Source organism: Epinephelus moara, chromosome 20 (assembly GCF_006386435.1).
Source record: "Epinephelus moara isolate mb chromosome 20, YSFRI_EMoa_1.0, whole genome shotgun sequence".
Lineage (NCBI taxonomy): Eukaryota > Metazoa > Chordata > Actinopteri > Perciformes > Serranidae > Epinephelus > Epinephelus moara.
This window is the reverse complement of record NC_065525.1, coordinates 12,290,268-12,308,756: the sequence shown is the minus strand read 5'-3', so window position 1 is coordinate 12,308,756 and position 18,489 is coordinate 12,290,268. Positions and strand designations below refer to the sequence as shown.

Below are 18,489 nucleotides of genomic sequence, written 5' to 3'. Positions count from 1 at the left end.
AATGAGAGTGAGAAGAAGAAGGAGCACGAGAGATACAGCAACAGAACAAGAGAGACACTCAACTGATTGATTGAACAATGGCTGCTCATTAGAGAGAAACTAGCCAGAGGGCAAGTGTGTATGTGTGTGTGTGTGTGTGTGTGTGTGTGTGTGTGTGTTTGAGTGCAGCTGAATGGCCTGCAGCAGAAAGAAAGATAAAGACAGAGCTGTTGGATCGAGATATAGAGACACACAGAGCAAATTCAGAGTGCTACACACACACACACACACCTAAACACACACACACACACACACACACACACACACACACCTAAACACACGCACACACACACACACACAAGCAGAACTCTAACATGAACATGGATACGGGATCGTGGCTGTGGACCAGCTGCTATATATAGCACATGGGAAAAACTAGGATAACACATTACTGATCTCCAGCTGACTGCTACACACACACACACACACACACACACACACACACACACACACACACACACACACACACACTTACCTTTTTGGTGAAGTCCATGGCTTTGAGGATGGAAAGGTTGAGTGTTTCCAACGAGGCCAGAACTCCCTCATAGTCCCCCATGTGCTTGGCAAAGTAGTCTGCACACACACATACAGGCGAATTGGCACAAGACTTATACAACCTCTGAAGTCACAAAATTATTTGCAGTGGTTAGTCGAAAATGGTTGAATTGATATCATGTATTTTAAAGAAAAATAATTGCATTTCAACTGAGAAGTACTTTTTAATAATAGATAAGAAAGAGAATGAGGGCAGCGGCAGGGAAGTGTGTGTGTGTGTGTGTGTGTGTGTGTGTGTGTGTGTGTGTGTGTGTGTGTGTGTGTGTGTGTGCGTGTGTGTGTGGGGGGGAGTCCACTTACCACAGAGTTCCTTAGTGTCAACATTACTATCACATCACAGCAGAGGAGCAGCAGAGGGAGAGAAAGGGAGGGAAGGAAGGTAAGTAGGAAGGAAGGAAGAAGGGAAGGAGGAGAACAAGGTCAGAAACAGAGGAAAGGCTTTTTGCATGCAGTCTCTCTAACTTCCACACACACATACACACACACACACACACACACACACACACACACACACACACACACACACACACACAGAGCTGGAGTTTGGCAGGCAGGGAGCGATCTAACAAGACTCTCTGACAGGAGTCTGAATCAATCCACTGCCATCATTCATGCTCAGTTCGCTGTGCAGGGACTCATTTGGCAGCGGATTCTTCACTGGCATAAAGAAGACTTTCCCTGGTTGACTTACCAGGAGAGAAAGAGCAGAACAAGGGAGGAGAGGCCGAGATGGAGACAAAGAATGAAGAAAGAAGGAGGAACAAGCCAAAAGGGGGATGTGAGATGTAACTGATGATGGGTGATGTGGGGACAGAGGAGGAGACAGGCAGAAAGACTCCATCTGTGCATCTGTTCATCTCGCAGTAACTATTAATAAGTATAAATGCTGCACATTAAAGGGAATGTTTATAAAAGACCTGCAGTAACCAAGGTTTAAAAAATCGTATTCATTGCTATTTGAACATTTAAAATATCACCAAAAGGCCTTGGACTTTATGCTCTGTACAGATTGAATGATCTTTGTTAGTCTGATTTGATAACAGCTCATTTTATAAAACAACAGTTTTACCCACATGCGCAGAATTAATCCTAATCCGGCACTGTGACAGATGGGCTTTAAAGATATCCACCAAAAACCAAGTTTAACCCTTTTTACTTATGATTACTTCATAACATATGTAGTTTAAACTGCATTCTGGGATGTCTGTCAGTGTTGTAAAACTCCTCCAACAGTTAGCTGTGGAAATGAAAGTGGCAGATTGTTTATGATCCAAATGGTAGCTGCAGATGCTACATTTTCACAGAGGAAGTAAACAAGTAATTATGTTGTTCTCTGCAAGTGATTCCGGCATCTATTAGGTTACTAATAAGATTTATCATCCCTCAAAGTTTCATTAGTCCTTGGCATTCCACCGTAGGAATTTCAGGCATTTCATATGAAATAGTTGTGTATTATTATTATTATTGTTATGTTACTGTTGCTTTAGAAAGGGACACTTTACAGATTTTACACATCACATTACTTTGCCAATTTTCAACCAGCTTTGTATCACAACAATTTAGGTAGTATGTGTAAATGGACTGTGGTTAACTTCCTTCCATCCGATTTTTTTGGTAGTTCTTGGGCTGTTGTTCGAGCTACAAATTGTACCTTATTTTGTACGCCCACTGCCACCATGGACATAAAGAGCTCTGCTCTCTCTCTCTCAGACTCAGACCAAACCCCAATCAAACTGTAAAACCAGGCAGTGCTGACGAAATATAAACAAGGATTCTGTTGCTTTATTGCCTAGTTCTCACCTATGATGGCTTCAGAAACATGTTTTAGTGTTCCTTTTTAGCTGTAATACTGGAATCTTTAACGTTTTTCAGGCCAAGGAACCTCACAAAATTCTGCACTGCAGATTTAGTATTATTTTGTTTGTTTGTTTTTTGACCAATCAGAAGCAGTTAGCAAAAAAATGGGACAATCTTTCCCCACAAAAAGAAGCCAGAAAGGGATGAAGACATTATGGAGAGAGAGGTGATGGGCAGGCTGACAGAGAAGGATAAATGGAAACAAGAAGAGGTGGGAAGAAATCTCAGAAAAACAGTCTGATAGAGAAGGAAAGCTTTAGAAGGGAGGAAACCAAAGAGTGACAGAGACAGTTAGACAAATGACTGGAAGCAGGACAGCGCTCAGTCTCTGCCTGCTCCGTCCCTCCTCTCCATCCATCAACTTCCTGCTTCGACAGGAAACGCTTACGCCGTCATTTCTCCTTTTACTTGGACCAATCAATAACCTTATCTGCTGTCACATGATAATGCTGAGGCCTGGCATGCGGCTGCCAAGTCTACTTAACCGTAATGAGAAGAAAGTTTTCTGACTGTGCGCACTGCAGTGAATAAGATTTATAAAGCGTGACCATCTCCAAGAGGCAAGATGGCTGACGTCAGAGAGATGGCGGCGGTTGCATGGTCCACTTGCTGCACTGATTTGAAAAAAGAAAAAAAAAAAATTCCACTAATGGCTGAGCCTGCTGGAGGATTTATATATTGAACCTAATTCAATTCTACAACAACTATAAAGGTCAGCTTTTGTTCTGCTTGGTTTCATTTTATTTCAAGGCCCTGCAGGTTTCTGAGGTTGTGTAAATTAACGGAGCCGGTCTTTTGATTACTTAGATCCCACTGTGTCAGCACACTTCTCCTGATTGCAGGCTGGATGAGCTGATTGGCTGATTATAAGGGGTCAATAAATTGATATAATGAGAGCCAATCAAAACAGAGTGTCCTGGGGAGCAATAAATGTACAGTAGCGACTGTCCTTAAGGGTCTGGATGACTAATGCAGAAATAGATGAGAGAGAGGGGAAGAAATGGTGAATGATGCAAAAAAGAACAACAATTGCTTTCTTTAGTTTTCAATCTTCTTTCACTGTTTCCTCCCATTGTCTTACTGTCACCTCGCCCTTTATCTTTTTTTTGTCATTTTCTTATTGAAAGTGTCACTTAACGTAAAGGGCTCTGGTATAAAAGGTTCTCCTTAAAAAGAGCCTTCAGAACAGGATGTGACATTTTCTAGCCATGCACCGAGAATTGCACACACACACACACACACACACACACACACACACACACACACACTATGAAAAGTGTGATACTGAGGCTGTGCAGCAGCGGGAAAGCAGCTGCGTGTTTCTCCCCTCTTTTTCATAATTGATAGTGAGATGTGATCAAAAACAAAAGTCACAGTGGAGCAAGCACACCAACACCTACACACCCATAAATGTACAAATACTGTATGCTGATTTATTTCAGGCAGCTACACAGCCATCTCACATGCTGTAGCCAAACACACACAGACACAGTAGTGGTATAGTGCTGACCTGGTGTTATCAGAGTCGATAGTGTGAAACAGCTTCTCCAGCTCTTCTTCGTTCAGCGTGCCATCGGAGAAGAAGGCTTGGAACTCATCCAGAGACAGCTTGCCATCATCTGCAGGAGACACACACACACACAAACACACACACCTTGCATCACTTTGTAATAGGAAGCATTCTTACAATGAAACCTGAGTTCCATCAAAGATCTTGACATTTGTTCATGCCAGAAAAACTCAATATCTGGCAAGATTATGATGGGGAAACAGTCAGTTTAAGCCATCTTCATCTCATATAATACTAAAGGGCAACCTGGACCCTGTTTTCACATTTTTTGTGTCTATGTGACTTGTGGGAGCAACCATGTTCGAAACTGGTCCAGTGTTAAGCGAGAGTGCTGCAGCCGGCAGCAGTGAGACAGGCTGCAATGTCACCACTTGGTGAAGATGCTCCTTGTCAATTTATGTCTATTAAAAGTGCTTGTTTTTGCCACTAACAGGCTCAAATTGTTATTATGACTGTCTCACAACATTACGAAAAGGACTTAACAGAAAACTGTTTCAATTTTTTTTTTTAGTATCTTTCACTTGTTCTGTACTGTTTTGTGTCAAAGTCTCGCTGAAAGAGAAGTCTTGTTCTGAAAACTAACAGACTTTTCCACATCGCTAAAAACAGCTAAATATTCAGTCATGACACTGAAAATCTTTTAAATAAGAGTAAGATACACTTTTGGTACTCTACTACAACAAACTATCACCATGAACAATCAAATCACCATTTTCGTCACCTCTCGTGAGATTTCAGAACGAGACGTCTCATTTGTTAGACTTAGACACAAAACAGAGCAGAACAGGTCAAAGACATGGAAAAATACATTCAGTTTCTTTGTAGGGATCTTTCCGTAATGCTGTAAGACACTCGTAATACCAACCTGAGCCAGTTAGTAGCAAAAACAAGCACTTTTAATGGTTGTACATTGCTCACCTGCCCCAATTGATTACATGTTAGCCTGTTTCGCTGCTGCCAGCTGGAGCACTCTCCCTCTATACTGGACCTGTTTCAAAAATTGTTGTTCCCACAAGTCACTTAGACACAAAAACATGAGAAATAGGGTCGAGGGCAAGGGGAAACCTCTGGTGCTAAAAAATGAAGCCAGTGTGTAAGTGCCAAAAACAAGTTGGCGACCACCAAAATGCTGAACTCCAGGCGTCAAAATGGTAGTCTACGAACTAATGGGTGACATCACTATGTCCAATATTGTATACAGTCTGTGGTCCAGATTGAAAAGTATCAGAGTTTTCCTTTAAGTGCTCCACTCATGGTTCTAACTTAAAAGTCTGCTTCTTTCACATGAATGCTGTCGTAGCTGGATTGCAAAACTAAACTGAACCATTTGATAGCCAACTTCGACACAGGTTATCCAGGGCACCCAAGTGAAGCCAGGTAACCTCAAGAGAGCCAGACTCAGTCATCCATACCTTGGTCTTATCTCTACTGTAACTGCTTTGGTCTCACTCATATTTCCTTTTCACACCTCTAACCTTTACTGAATGTAGTCACAGCTGTTAAACAGAGAGTTCACATGATCTTAAACCTTGCCTCCTCTCACCTGGTTTTATTTGTGATTTTTTTAAGCTTAAGGCATTGATCTGCATCTCAGACATTTCAACCCTGTACTGTATGAGTCAGAATGAAGCCTCAGAAAAGGCTGAGAAAAACTGTTCCTCTGGCTTACTCTGGTTCCTGATAGGAAATAACAGCCATCCACTGTGAGGCAGCTAACCAGATGATATGATAATAAGCTTACAAAGTCTGTAGGCTATTATTTATAATTACTGTTCAAGATACATTATTAGTGTTTTGCCTGGTATTTGTTTGTCCTTGGTTGCTCCTACTTTGCTCTAAATTCACTTTTTGTTGTCATGATTATGATGAGCAATACTATTTTTTATTAAACCTTGATATTTAGTTCCTGTTTGCTTTGCTTTGCTGTACCATGTTCCCAACCTTACAAACACACACAGACACAACCATTCAGTGTGATCCCAGCCCTCAGTGCTTTCTCAAGCTGCTGTGAAATCAATCCAGCATGCGCTTCAGTCTGCTGCAAACCTTTAGCTGTATCCCTGCTGTCTGCCTGTCTCTGCACTTTGGTAAACACACAATGCCGATTATGTTTCAAGGCCTTTTGGGAAGAATTGATAACCAACAAGCTCATGAAACGATACTGGATTTCTGCTCGTTATACCCACTCGAGTTCTACAACCCTCTGGTATTTTGCCTTGGTTCTATGTTCCCCGGTTGCTTCACTCCCTCAATGTGATTTTTAAAATTTACCCTGTAAACAGCACTATCTTCCCTCCACCTTATGTTCTGAACATAAAAAAGTCCATCTCTGTTGTATTGATCTCTGTTTCCCAAAGACTTGCAGCACTGTAGAATGCTACCTTTTCTTCTTTATATATTACCATAACAAAAGTAACTGTGTCATAGCGCACAGACTGCATGCTTTGTCTGATTTAAAGCAACATTTTGCTTTATTATTTACCTTAAAATAACAGCCTCAACATCATTTTGATGGTACACTGGCACCAGAATGAGAGAGAATGGCCCCTTTCATTCCCACTCTACACCCCAAATACCTGTTTTTCCACTATATGACTTTGGTGAGCTGGTAGCATCTCATGGGAGGTGAATTTCCCTTTCCGAGGACAGTGCAGGTATGTCCCACTCTACTCTGCCTTACTCTGCTTACCCTGACATTCTTAGTTTAACCCAAACCAATCCCACTCGGCATGCCTTAATCTAGCCCACTAAAGCAACGAAGGCAACAAGTACTGGCCATTCAGAAGGACAAAAGGGTGAGCCAGGCCTTCGCTATCCTAGAAAACACAGACTCACTCTCAGGAGAAGTGTGTGATGCTTTACAGCACTACAGCACACACTACCAGCGGGCTGTAAGAAGAAGCTAGCTCAGTCTCATGTTTTTGATTACAACCTTTAGTTGGCATGTTTGAAATTGTAGACTCGACTTGTATACACAAAGTGTTGTAAACTTGTTTTATAATTATCTCAATAAATTTCAGGGAAAAAAAGAAGCTAATATTATTAACAATTCTCTGTATGGACATCATGGTAGAAATAGGGAGACCATAGAGGATGTCAACAAAAGAAGAAACCTTTAGACGCTTGCACATGATTGCTGATTTGCCGATGCCGCAGCACTTGCCCCGTCTCCGCCCCCGCCTGCGTTCTACTGTAAAGTCATTGGCTCACAGTCATCATTCTTGTTCTTTATTTTTGTTATATTATGAGTTTATCTCCAAAGTCACAACAGATAATACTTTGCAGAGTCAAGTACAAGTATTAAAAATCCTTAAATCCAAATTGTTAAATGGGCTAGTAAGGTTATAGGTCTCAACTCAACCTATCAGCTCTTTATTCCTGAGCTGTATTCTTCAGGACTGTTCCCATCCCTTACATAGTAACTCCAGCTTCTTCACTCTGGTCATCAGTTTGCGGCCCCTCCGGGGAAAGACAAAACTATACAGAAATGTTTTTTCTGCCAGCAGCTATTGCACTACTGAACAAAGCTAGCACAAGATGATGCACAGGGCACTTTAAGCTTTGGAGCGAGTGAGTGAGTGAGTGTTTGTGTATGTAGAAGCACTTTGTCATGACATTCTTCAGTTCTTATACTTTGATACTATTTTGATACTAGATTATACATGTTTTAATGTATTTCTTTTTAATGTCTTTTAAATCTGTGTTGCTGTGATGACCTCTTTTGGAATGCTGAATTTCCCGTCTGCACAACAAATTTACCCTTGGGCACAAATAGAGGAACCTTGAACCTTGAACCTTCTGTCATATTTGTGTAAAATTGTGTAATATTAGTGTACCAAAGTGGTTCTTAAATGTCGTATTTGCCAGTTCCAAATCATTCTTGTCCAATGATGCACTTGTACAGCTGCCCATAAGACTAAGACATAAGACACCAATAAAATTACTACCTACGTCACAAGCTTGCATAAATAACATTGGCAGGGATGTATGATCTGTTGTCAGATTGTCCAGATAGGTCTTATGTCAGAACAGTATATAACCCAGTGCATGGTTTGCAACCCATTAAAGTAAAAACATTATTTCCACAGTATGAAATTACATGAATCTTCCATATCTTGGGGCCCATATATGAAGCAAATGCTCCCGACTTACAGCAGCTGAGTGGCTAACCTCTGGTCTAGCTCTCCGCTAACTTGAATGGTTAAAAGAAAAAAGATATTATTGCGTGGCTCTTCTAGACTTAAGAAATGTTATCAGACCAAATGGATCAAATCCAGATAGTGAAACAAGTCATTGCGCAATTATCCACTGATTTACAACGTTTTTCTCTACGTAAATCTATGGGAAGAAGTCTTTCTGGGCCCAGTGGCACCAAATGATAAACACGTACATTGTAATTCCACATTTGGCCAGTTTGTCATATTGGCTTAAATGCCTGGCACTGTTCTTGGGGAAAATATACCAATTCTTGCAAATTTGACACAAGGCTAAAGAACAGTGTTTTATTACCCTCTCTGGTAAAAGGTTGCACGTATGATGATGCCTGACAGTGATGCCACACAGCACTGAAGTACACTTCTACATCAAGAAGTTAAAACACTACACCTTAGCAAAAACAAGATTTTCAGGAAAACTTTTGAAGTTCTTTACTTCTTACTTAAGTTCTTCACTACTTACTACTAACAACTACAGATCGGGTAAGCAGGAATGGGATGGCACTTTAATATTCCTACTGTCACATCAACCCTTATTCACCATAAAGCACATAACTCCGCCTTTTTTTTTTTTTTTTGCCAGAGTCCTCTGTTCTGTCAGATCGATGTAAAGCAAGAGTCATCAACTAGATGTGATGTGTTGTTTAAGAGCCAGCAAGCAAGCAAAACTTTAAAGGTTTTTTTTTAAATTATTCATCACGGTCATCACTATATGTTAATGCTCTCTTGAGGGATATAAATCTACTGTTAGAAACATTTAATATAGCTGATGACCTTCCATTAAAATGTTTTTCCCATGATTATATACATTTTTATTTAAATAAGATCTCATATCCATATGGTCTCAAGTGGAGCCATTGATACAGCTATGAAAAAATGTGCATATTGGTACAGAAAATGTATTGCTGCTGTCCCTCTGTTTCTCCTTGTGCAGGACTTACATTCCTATTGGATATATTGGATGTTTCTTCAGCACTAAGTGTAATGTACTAGTTTTAATGCACAGCAAAGACTAAAGCTGTGGTGGTCCCATCTCACACCAGCAAGAATCTTTTTATTAATATCTTCCCCTGACAACAATGCTTTCCTAACATTAACTAAGCAGTCTGAGTTGTCTTAATTGAAACGACTTTGGAGCACACAGTACAATGTGGAATGACCACAGGTGAGTTGTGACTTACTTAATTATCATAACGTATTTTTATTCTGCGTCTAGATCAAGACAGTACTGCTGAGCACTTTTTTTAGCCAATCTAAGAAACAACCAACCTGCCAATGCAGCGTGGGTTCTCTGTGGTGGAGTGGTGGCTCTGCAGCAGGGAGTGGCTACTCACAGCTTTGACTCCATCCTGTATCTGCTTGCTAGTAAGCCTGACTGTCTGTCTCACCACATGATGCAGAGCTAGATATCAAATATTAATTCCCTTGCCCTCACAGTGTGTTTGTCCTTGAGTGTGGCTGACTGGATGCAGCAGGTTGAGCTATGGGACCACTGCAGAGCGCTGGGAAACCACAGGGACAGCAGGACTGCAGCCTTACAAAGGCTTGAATTCAAATGTGCTGCTCTTAATTCTGCCTCATCTATTCCCTCTGCTGTCTCAGTTACAGGATTACGCAAGCATGTTTATGAACTTCTCATTTTACTACCAAGAATGTATCAATTTTTTATTGCTCGCCTCTTTCTTCTGCTGATGTTTTCTTGTCTTTTTTCTTTTTTTGGCCTCCACGACTCCATCGCAGCAGAGAGACAGCGAGCTGCACTCTCTGGCTTGGTTTAAGTTTTGACCACTCAGGAGAAAAGGCTTCACATGCTTTTTTGAAACAGACGAACAAACTGTCAAAAAACTTCCAGGAACTCCACAACCATAGCCAGCCACACAGTATTTGGCCCTCCTCTCCTCCACCTCACTTTACACTCGTCTCCCTATTAGTCTAACCATATCTTTTATCCTTCCTCTCTTCCAGCTCCTTGTCAGAGAAACACAAAGTCGAAGCTGACTCTCCGATGTTGTGCCATGTTGATTTCTGCTGCACACAATAATGCCAGGTAAGAAACAACGCTTGGCATAACCTTTCCTCGACAGAAGGCGTGTTTGTTTGAGGCAGACTTCTGAAATGCCACTTCTTGTGTTCACAGCACCAGTCCCAATCTCCCTGTCCGCCCAAGCTCGACTGTTTATTCGGACTCTAAGGCCATGACTATTTCTAACCTGCCCTTCTGTGGCACAGCAGTGAAGCAGCGCTGAAAAGCAGAGGCACTGGTGTTTAATTCAGCAGTGACCCAATTTACTGCGTGCAGCCAGCTAGCCCGGTTAGACCCACTTAGGAATTCTCCCGTAACACACAAGAAATGCAGCAGCAGCACACGCACAAACACCACTCAAACAAACAGATAGCTAGCTAACCCATTTCCTAAAGCACTAAATACACGTGCCTAACAAAAAACTACAGGCTCTACAATCATAGACCTATACCATTGTGAAATACTCAAATGTGTTTCTTTTTTGTCACATGATGCCCTCCTACACATGTGTAGTGTAATATAATGTGCTACTTGCTTGTGTTCCGTTGGGAAATTCTCTTTTTGCATTCACCAAATAGGACAGTCAGGCATTATGGTCAGCAATGAACAGCATCCACAGAACATTTCAGCCGGTTCTGATCCAAGACCTTTAGTCACCAATTCACCCCTTTGAGAAATCCCCATTATCTATGAAGTACAACAACCCTGACTACGATTCTCCTCACTAACCTCATAAATTGGCAACAGAGGAGGTGATGCAACAGCCAAGAGCATCCTGTCTCCGCCGAGTGAGACACTAGATTGCCCTATTTGCTGAAATTACCATTATTTTACTGTCCAGAATGGTCCGTGGAGGGAAATCATTATGATGCAAAGGAAATGACCCAAACTCAAAAATGCCCTCTAAAACAGCAGGGAGGAGATGAGCAGGCAGTCCAGGCAAAACTCAGCTGCAAAATACAGGATTTGGGGTTAAAATAAAAATTAAAAAAATAAAATAAATAAATAAATAAATTTACACCCCTGAAACAGCTCTATATAAATTCACATTATAGTGATGGTCTAATTTATTTCTGTCTGTCTCTGATTCCAGCTGGTTTCCACTGCCCAGCTTGGGGTGAGTTGTGTAGGTGATGAAAGAGGCCACAACTACACAGTGGTGAAATGTAACTAAGTGCCCCCCTTAAGTAAAAACTTGAAGGAACTACTTAACCTGAGTATTTCCATTTTATACAACATCATATTTATATCCCATGATTTTCTTGGGAAAATGATGCTCTTTTTACAGGGGGAAACAGGTTGAAGCAGCTAACCTGGCTCTGTCCAGAGGTAACAAAAACTACCCTCTAGCATCTCTGAAGCTCTCTAAAGCTTATTTGTTAAATCCATAGGAAAACAAAGTATAAAGATGACAAACTGGCATTGCAGTTTTTGAAAAAGGGGTAAAACATATTCATTTGTGAGCTTTACAGGTGCTGGTAAGTGGATTTTGCTACCTTTAGGCAGAGTCAGGTTAGCTGTGTCCCTGTTCCCTGTCTTTGTGCTACACCACACTAACCAGCTGCTGGCTGAAGTTTCGTATTTATTGTACAGACATGAGAGTGTATCAAAATCTCAGCAAGAAAGCAAATTAGCGCATTTCCCAAAATGTCTTTGAAGGTGTCACATACTTTGTTCCAACATAATTAATTCTCTACACATATTTAAGACAAGGGAAGACACCAGGTATCAGAGCCATTATCACATATTTAACATTAAGGGGGACATTTACAAACCTACACCTTTTACAACCCAACCCTCCAGGGGGATCTGGTGGAGACCCAGGGAGAATTTAAAAAAAAAAACTTAACATCTAAACTGACCATTTTAGAGCATTTTTAAAACAAATATCTTTGATTCCCAAGGTTCCCAAAGTTTTGATGACTGAATGCCTTTTTAGAGAGCCAGCATATATGACTGAGGACTGCACAGTGCACCCACTGACCTTTTTTATGACTTACTATAGTGTGACTTTTGAAATGACTTTTTATGATATACTATGGCATTTTTATTGCATTTATGAAATTACACTATGACTTTTTACACATTATATTCCAACTTTTTTTTTTTTTTTACAACATCTTTATGACAGACTAACACTTTACAAAAACTTTAACAACTGACAGTGATATAGCCAATGTACAACTCATTTTACATTCTAGTTATCCACTTTTTCATACATTCAAAAGTAATGAAATAGAGAGACAGTACAGCGTTTGACATTGATTGTGTTTACCCACAGCAAATGAGGAATGGCCTCTGCTGGAGTACAGCAACGCCACTTGGAAAACCTGACGCAGAACTGGAGTACCCTGTAATACTAGAACCCGTTGGTAAAAAAAAAAAAAAGGAAATTTGTTAAGTTTATTTATGGCTATCATTTCATTTGCTAATGATAATTTGGGTGGTGGTGTGTGGTTGCCTTCCATATGTGTATATAAATCAGAAGAAGGTGGATATTTATGTACCATTGATTGTGCCATTACACGAATTCTGAGCCTCTAAAGTCAATAGTTACTCGCTGAAACTTTGGCCTGCCTACGTACAGCAGTGCCCAGTGTTGCTCTGAATATGTATCCTCCTGTCTCCAGATGAATCTCTTTCCTTGTTTGCATTGCTCCATTTTGAATATTTTTCATTTTGTACAAACACAAAGTCCCGTACTGCTAATGTAATAGCAAGATTATATTATGGAACTCACACACTCGCACACACTCACATTCATGCAAACCCGTGTCACAGTTAATTCAGATCTGCTTGTCAACTGGAGATTAGATATTAGAATCAGATCACGAATAGAAATTTTTACCATTGAGAGTGGATACTGACAGAAGGATATGATTGTCTGATTAAATCATAAATGAATGAATGAACAATTACTGCACACGTCACAGAACAGTTGATTAAGAATTGTTTGGGCAAAAGCAAAACCAAATCTTCCCTCTATATATTACACAAAATGAATGAAACCCTGCTTCTTATCTTTGTAATGCCATGTCATTATAACGCCCAGGAAAGCAGTCGTAAACAGCGTGACATTTTCAGACCCTTTGTTTCATCAAAGTTCTTACTTTTGAAAATACCACACAGAAAATCATGCATCTAAAAACCTCTTTGTTAAGCCAATTATGGAAAAAGGCAGATCTACATAACTGTGGCGCAATCTGTAGTGTCACAAATTATAGGTGGTGAAATTGCCATCGACGCACCCCGTCATTTTCAGGCTGAAGTGATTCAAGAGTGATTTAAGATTTGATTCACCTTTACATGACAGGTTTCTTGCTTGTTGCAAGCCTGACTGATTTAGTGTAGCGTCTTTTCATGTAGAGCAGCCAACCAGTACAAAAGCTACTGTCAAATAAAAAAGACTGCAGCTGCCTTTGCTCTGATCACTCACTCTGTGTGTACTGATGTGTCTATACATATGGATGAAGATCTGATTTGACATTCAGACCCACCTTTGAACAAATGTAATTTTAAAGTAATATTCAAATGAACAAATGATGTGTAAGTCAAAATCACTTTGCTCATATGCAAAAAACCATAAAGTCATCTTGACTTGTTGTGTTATAATCCAATAAGGCTGCATTCAAACTAATTTCTGCTCTGCGTGAAGAAAAAAACACAAAAACAGTCCTGTCATTCCTTTGAAATGGGACCAGTCTGGTGATGCATCGGAGGTGCCAACAAAGAGGATGCAAAACAAATGCAAGGTTGTCGTTGAAGGTGGCTCAACTTTTGACAGACCACAAGCTGTCACCATCCACTACATTATCCTGGTACCTTACTGTATGCTCCAACATGACCAGTGTATTTCTACTGTTTGCCTTGCTATCTCAGAGCATTATAAACCACTTTGCAGTGCTTTGGTGTCCAATAAGCCTTTAAACTCATGGATCTGTTCCTACACTAGAGATCTTCTGTTTAATACACAATTACTGAGACAGAGAGCCTCTGTTGCTGAGCCTCGGATTGGCTTATCTTGACATCCTAACCCAAACTAAACCAAACCAAACCAAACCAAACCAATCGCCCTCCTCATGCCTAAACCTAAGGAATTCAGCCGAGGAATGCAATGCCAATCAGAAGGAGATGGGGTTGGCCATGCTTTCACTATCTTAAAAAAAAAAAAAAAAAAGATTTCCGGGTCCCTTGAGGACCAACCTGCGAAGCGTCCGGTCAGATCCACATATTCAATCTAGTCTTGTCAGGTAAGGCCCTGTTCTATTGATGCAGGTCTCTAATCTGCACATCAATATTATGTAGTACTCAAAATGGAATAGCACAACTAGGGTTGGAACCCGTTAGCTGGTTCCATTTGGGAGTCTGAATTCATTCAACTCTGACGCTAATGAATCTCTTACAGGACGTTTTATTTCTCCTCATTTTCATATGCAAAGACCAATGTTGGAAACATGCATGTAATGTCAGCAATCTTTCAAGATGCTGACTGTGCTCTGCTAAAAGTTGTTTGTGAGTAAAAAGACACTCGGCAACATCACTCTACCACAACGAGTGACGTGTATTTATGTATTTCAACCAGAGCTGTGGTAGAGGCAACTTTCTCAAACTGTTATAAAAAAAGTGGAAAACTATAAACTCCAATCGCAGGTATACAAGACAAGATATAAGACTAAAGCCACTGAAAGTATGTATCATATATCCCTATACATATGTTGTTGGATTTTTTTTTATCATTACTGTTAGCACTGTCGCTTCACAGCAAGAGGGTTCCCGGTTCGAACCCAGGGTAGGGGAGCCCCTCTGTGCCGAGTGTGCATGTTCTCTCTGTGTCAGTGTGGGTTTTCTCATTAACATGCAGGTTAATTGGTGACTCAGTTGCCTGTAGGCATGAATGGTCACGTAAATGGTTGTCTGTCTCTATGTGTCAGCCCTGCGATAGTCTGGCAACCTGTCCAGGGTGTACCCTGCCTCTCACCCAGTGTCAGCTGGGATAGGCTCAAGCCCCCTGCAACCCTCAAGAGGATAAGCGGTTATGAAAATGAATGAATGAATGTTATTACTGTTGTTGTTTTTTCTTTGGTGCATTGGTTTGGGGTACAAAAAGAACATGCCATTCTGGCTACTACGCCAATTAATCCCAGTAAGCCAAAATTTCCCACAATAATGTCAAGTCAGTTTTTTTTGTCCAATATCACACATTTGCCCCATGGGGCATTTGAATTTGTACGGCACATGACATCCTCGATTTGGAAAATGACTACCTGAAAAACCATTTAACAGGGAGAAAATGGAAGAAACTTCAGGAGGTAGAGGAGGGATCCTTCTCCTTGAAGAGACAGACAGGAAACAGATGTGTACAGAATAAACTAAATTATAGACAGAACCTTTAGAATAAATAAAATAATTTAAACAAATATAAAGAATGCCATCTGTTGGCTTTTTTGGATGTGTAACAGCTGTGTTATCCACGAGTGAATATGGTTTTCTGGATTCACTTGTTCAAAGAAGAGCGTGTGAATCTTGCGAACTGATAAATAAGCAACAACTTTTTACCATTCGCAAACTCTAGCCGTGTTTTTTTGGTGGATGTCTGAAAAAACTGACGGATGTCTGTGCTGCATATGCTGCAGCACTTAAAAGTCATCAACCTGCAAGCACTGAGGCCACGCTATCCACCAAGGAGAGGGGGCGAGGGTGAGAAGAAGGAGAGAGGAGGGGGCGTGTGCCAGACAACACTTTGGAGGAGAGAGCAAGGTGAGGTTGTTTGTTGAATTTGGCTTAATCTTCTAAAAACCAGGCAACAAGAAGCGAATTATCATCATAAAAAGGTGACTTAATTCTATGTTGTAAGTGGCAGTGATGTGTGTTTACCCCCCACTGCAGCCCTGATGTATGCATTTCTCCAGAGAAATTATCCAGTTGATAGTGGCATGTTGCATACAGGAGAGTTTTTTTTGCATATCAAATCAATAGTTTGACCTCAATTTCAACGCATTGAAAGGTGGAAAATCAGGTATAAAAGATTTGATTAGAGATTTGAAAGAGTTCAGATTTAATAAATGGACTTGATACTGGATACAGATTCAATAAAATGCCATCAACCCCCAAAAAGGTCCCAATTGCCAGAGAAAATGTTGGCATTGTACTGTTCTGTAAACCACAGATACGGTACATTTGAACAGTATGAGCGGATACTTTGAAACTTACCTTCAACAACACTATGATTTAAGTGTGGTTAGATTTAGGAACAAAACAGCTTGGTAATGCTTAGGAAAAGATCATGTTTGGGCTTGGAAATGCAGCGAAGCTTTTTGTGGCACTATCCGTGCTGGAAAAAGAGCGTTGGGTCGCTACAAAACATCACGTTTGGTCGTTAAAAAGCCGCTGGAAAAACAAAGACAACCATATTTGTTGTGTGTTGCTCTCAAACAGTGGTCTAACTGTCATGCCATCAACCATCCACTCCACCTCTCGATGACAAAATCAGCTTATACACTATGTCTAGGGGTGGAAATCTCTAGGCACCTCACGGTTCGATTTCGATTATAAAACGATTCTCAATTCTAAAACAAGCCAATAAGAAAATTTACACTAGATATTGAAAAAACATTTTTGTAGTAAAGCTGGGAATACATATCCAGTGCATACAAACTGTATTACTTACTGTGGTTGAGATGACTACATTCCATCAGTCTCCTCCGGTCCATCCTCCTCATCCACAAATCTCAACGGGACTCTCCTGTCCCTCGTCGACCTCCTCGACATTCCTCCTCCAGTATTTACAAAACTATAACTGACTATAACTATCTATGAGCTATAAAAACACGAACTATTGCAAAAAAGACGAGCGATGGCAAAACTACGAACTATGGTGAAAACAAGATGAAAACATATCAAAAAACAGTCAAAAACACGGCATAAAAAACTCAAAAGCTCTCAAAAAACCACAAATACTATTATTTACAACACTAAATATTATTTACAAAGAAAACGCCGCCCAAACTCCACTAAAACTCACCAAAACTCTGCTAAAACACCGCTAAATCACTCTAACTTGCACTCTCGTCAGCTGTCACTCTCCTCCTGCTGTGCCCACTTCCCTCCCCTATCCCCTACGTAATTTACCGTATATCACTGGAAAGCTCCGCTTCTCAGCTTTCAGAATCCATTGGAATTACGTCGATAGTGTGAATGGTCGAGGAGTTACGGTAATTTGAAAAATAAATATAAAATCAAAATCGATTATGAGTTTTCCAAATCGATGCTCAACTTCAAGACAGAATCTCGATGCATCTAAAAATCGATTTTTTTGCCCCCACCCCTAACTATGTCACTGTAAAAAGTCTGACATGAAGTCTGTATGAAAGGTACAATTGTAATGTATTCACGGTTTGCAGAAACCTACAGTGGCAACATTTGCTTCTGGCGACTGGGCTGCCCAAAGATATAAGGTACAACATAATCATTCTGATGGTGTCTTTAAAGGAAATTAAGTTATGTGGATTCAGACTGATCCAGACTAACTCCCTTCAAAAGTCAAGGCCTCCCCTCCTCCCTCACTGGGAGAGAGACTAATCCCTGCTCTGCAATAATCAACCGACACTTTTGCATCAGCGAGTGGAGCCTTTGTTTGACTAGCGCAGAGGGAGGCCATGTCTTCTGGACCATCACGGCAGTATGAAAGGGTTGAGGGTGAACACTCTGGGGTAGAGACGTCAGGGTTTACGACACAAGATATTCACTAATTCAGACCTTGAGTGGTAGATGTGTGTGTGTGTGTGTGTGTGTGTGTGTGTGTGTGTGTTTGAGAGACAGAGAGAGGAACTATAGAAAGAGTGAAGGGACGGTCAGAATGGTGGACCTACTGCGCTAACTGCTCTCTCTTTTCTCAGTGCAGACTAAAGAGAGGCAATTAGCACTTCCCTCTTCCTGCTGGGCTCCACATCCTGCACACAGCACCGAGGAGAAAGACAAACCGAGCGTGCCTTTCCTCCACTACATGTCTGAGACACACACACAAACCACCTGTCTCCACACGTTTTTACATACGTTTAATCATGACTGTTTCTAAAGAAGTTATTTGCTCTTGTTTTCCTCTCGCCAGTCTCTCTCCCCTCTCTGTCTTTCTTGCTGTTTATCATTATTTTGGGGGCGCTACATGATGGGTTGTCATAGCAACAAGAAGAGGGGAATTGACCCTCCTTTCAGGCTCAGGATTTTTACCATCT

The 18,489-nt window shown here is 40.8% G+C and overlaps 1 protein-coding gene across 1 annotated transcript in view; it reads right to left on the bottom strand.

The window, feature by feature from the left end:
- Positions 1–18,489, bottom strand: part of necab2 (N-terminal EF-hand calcium binding protein 2) — a 180,367-nt gene that overhangs the window by 117,887 nt on the left and 43,991 nt on the right. Inside the window, exons 3-5 of the mRNA XM_050074059.1 lie at positions 3,962–4,070; positions 895–920; positions 515–612 (exon numbers count right to left, since the gene is read on the bottom strand). Coding sequence (XP_049930016.1) covers positions 515–612; positions 895–920; positions 3,962–4,070 — 233 coding nt within the window. The remainder of the gene's footprint in view (positions 1–514; positions 613–894; positions 921–3,961; positions 4,071–18,489) is intronic.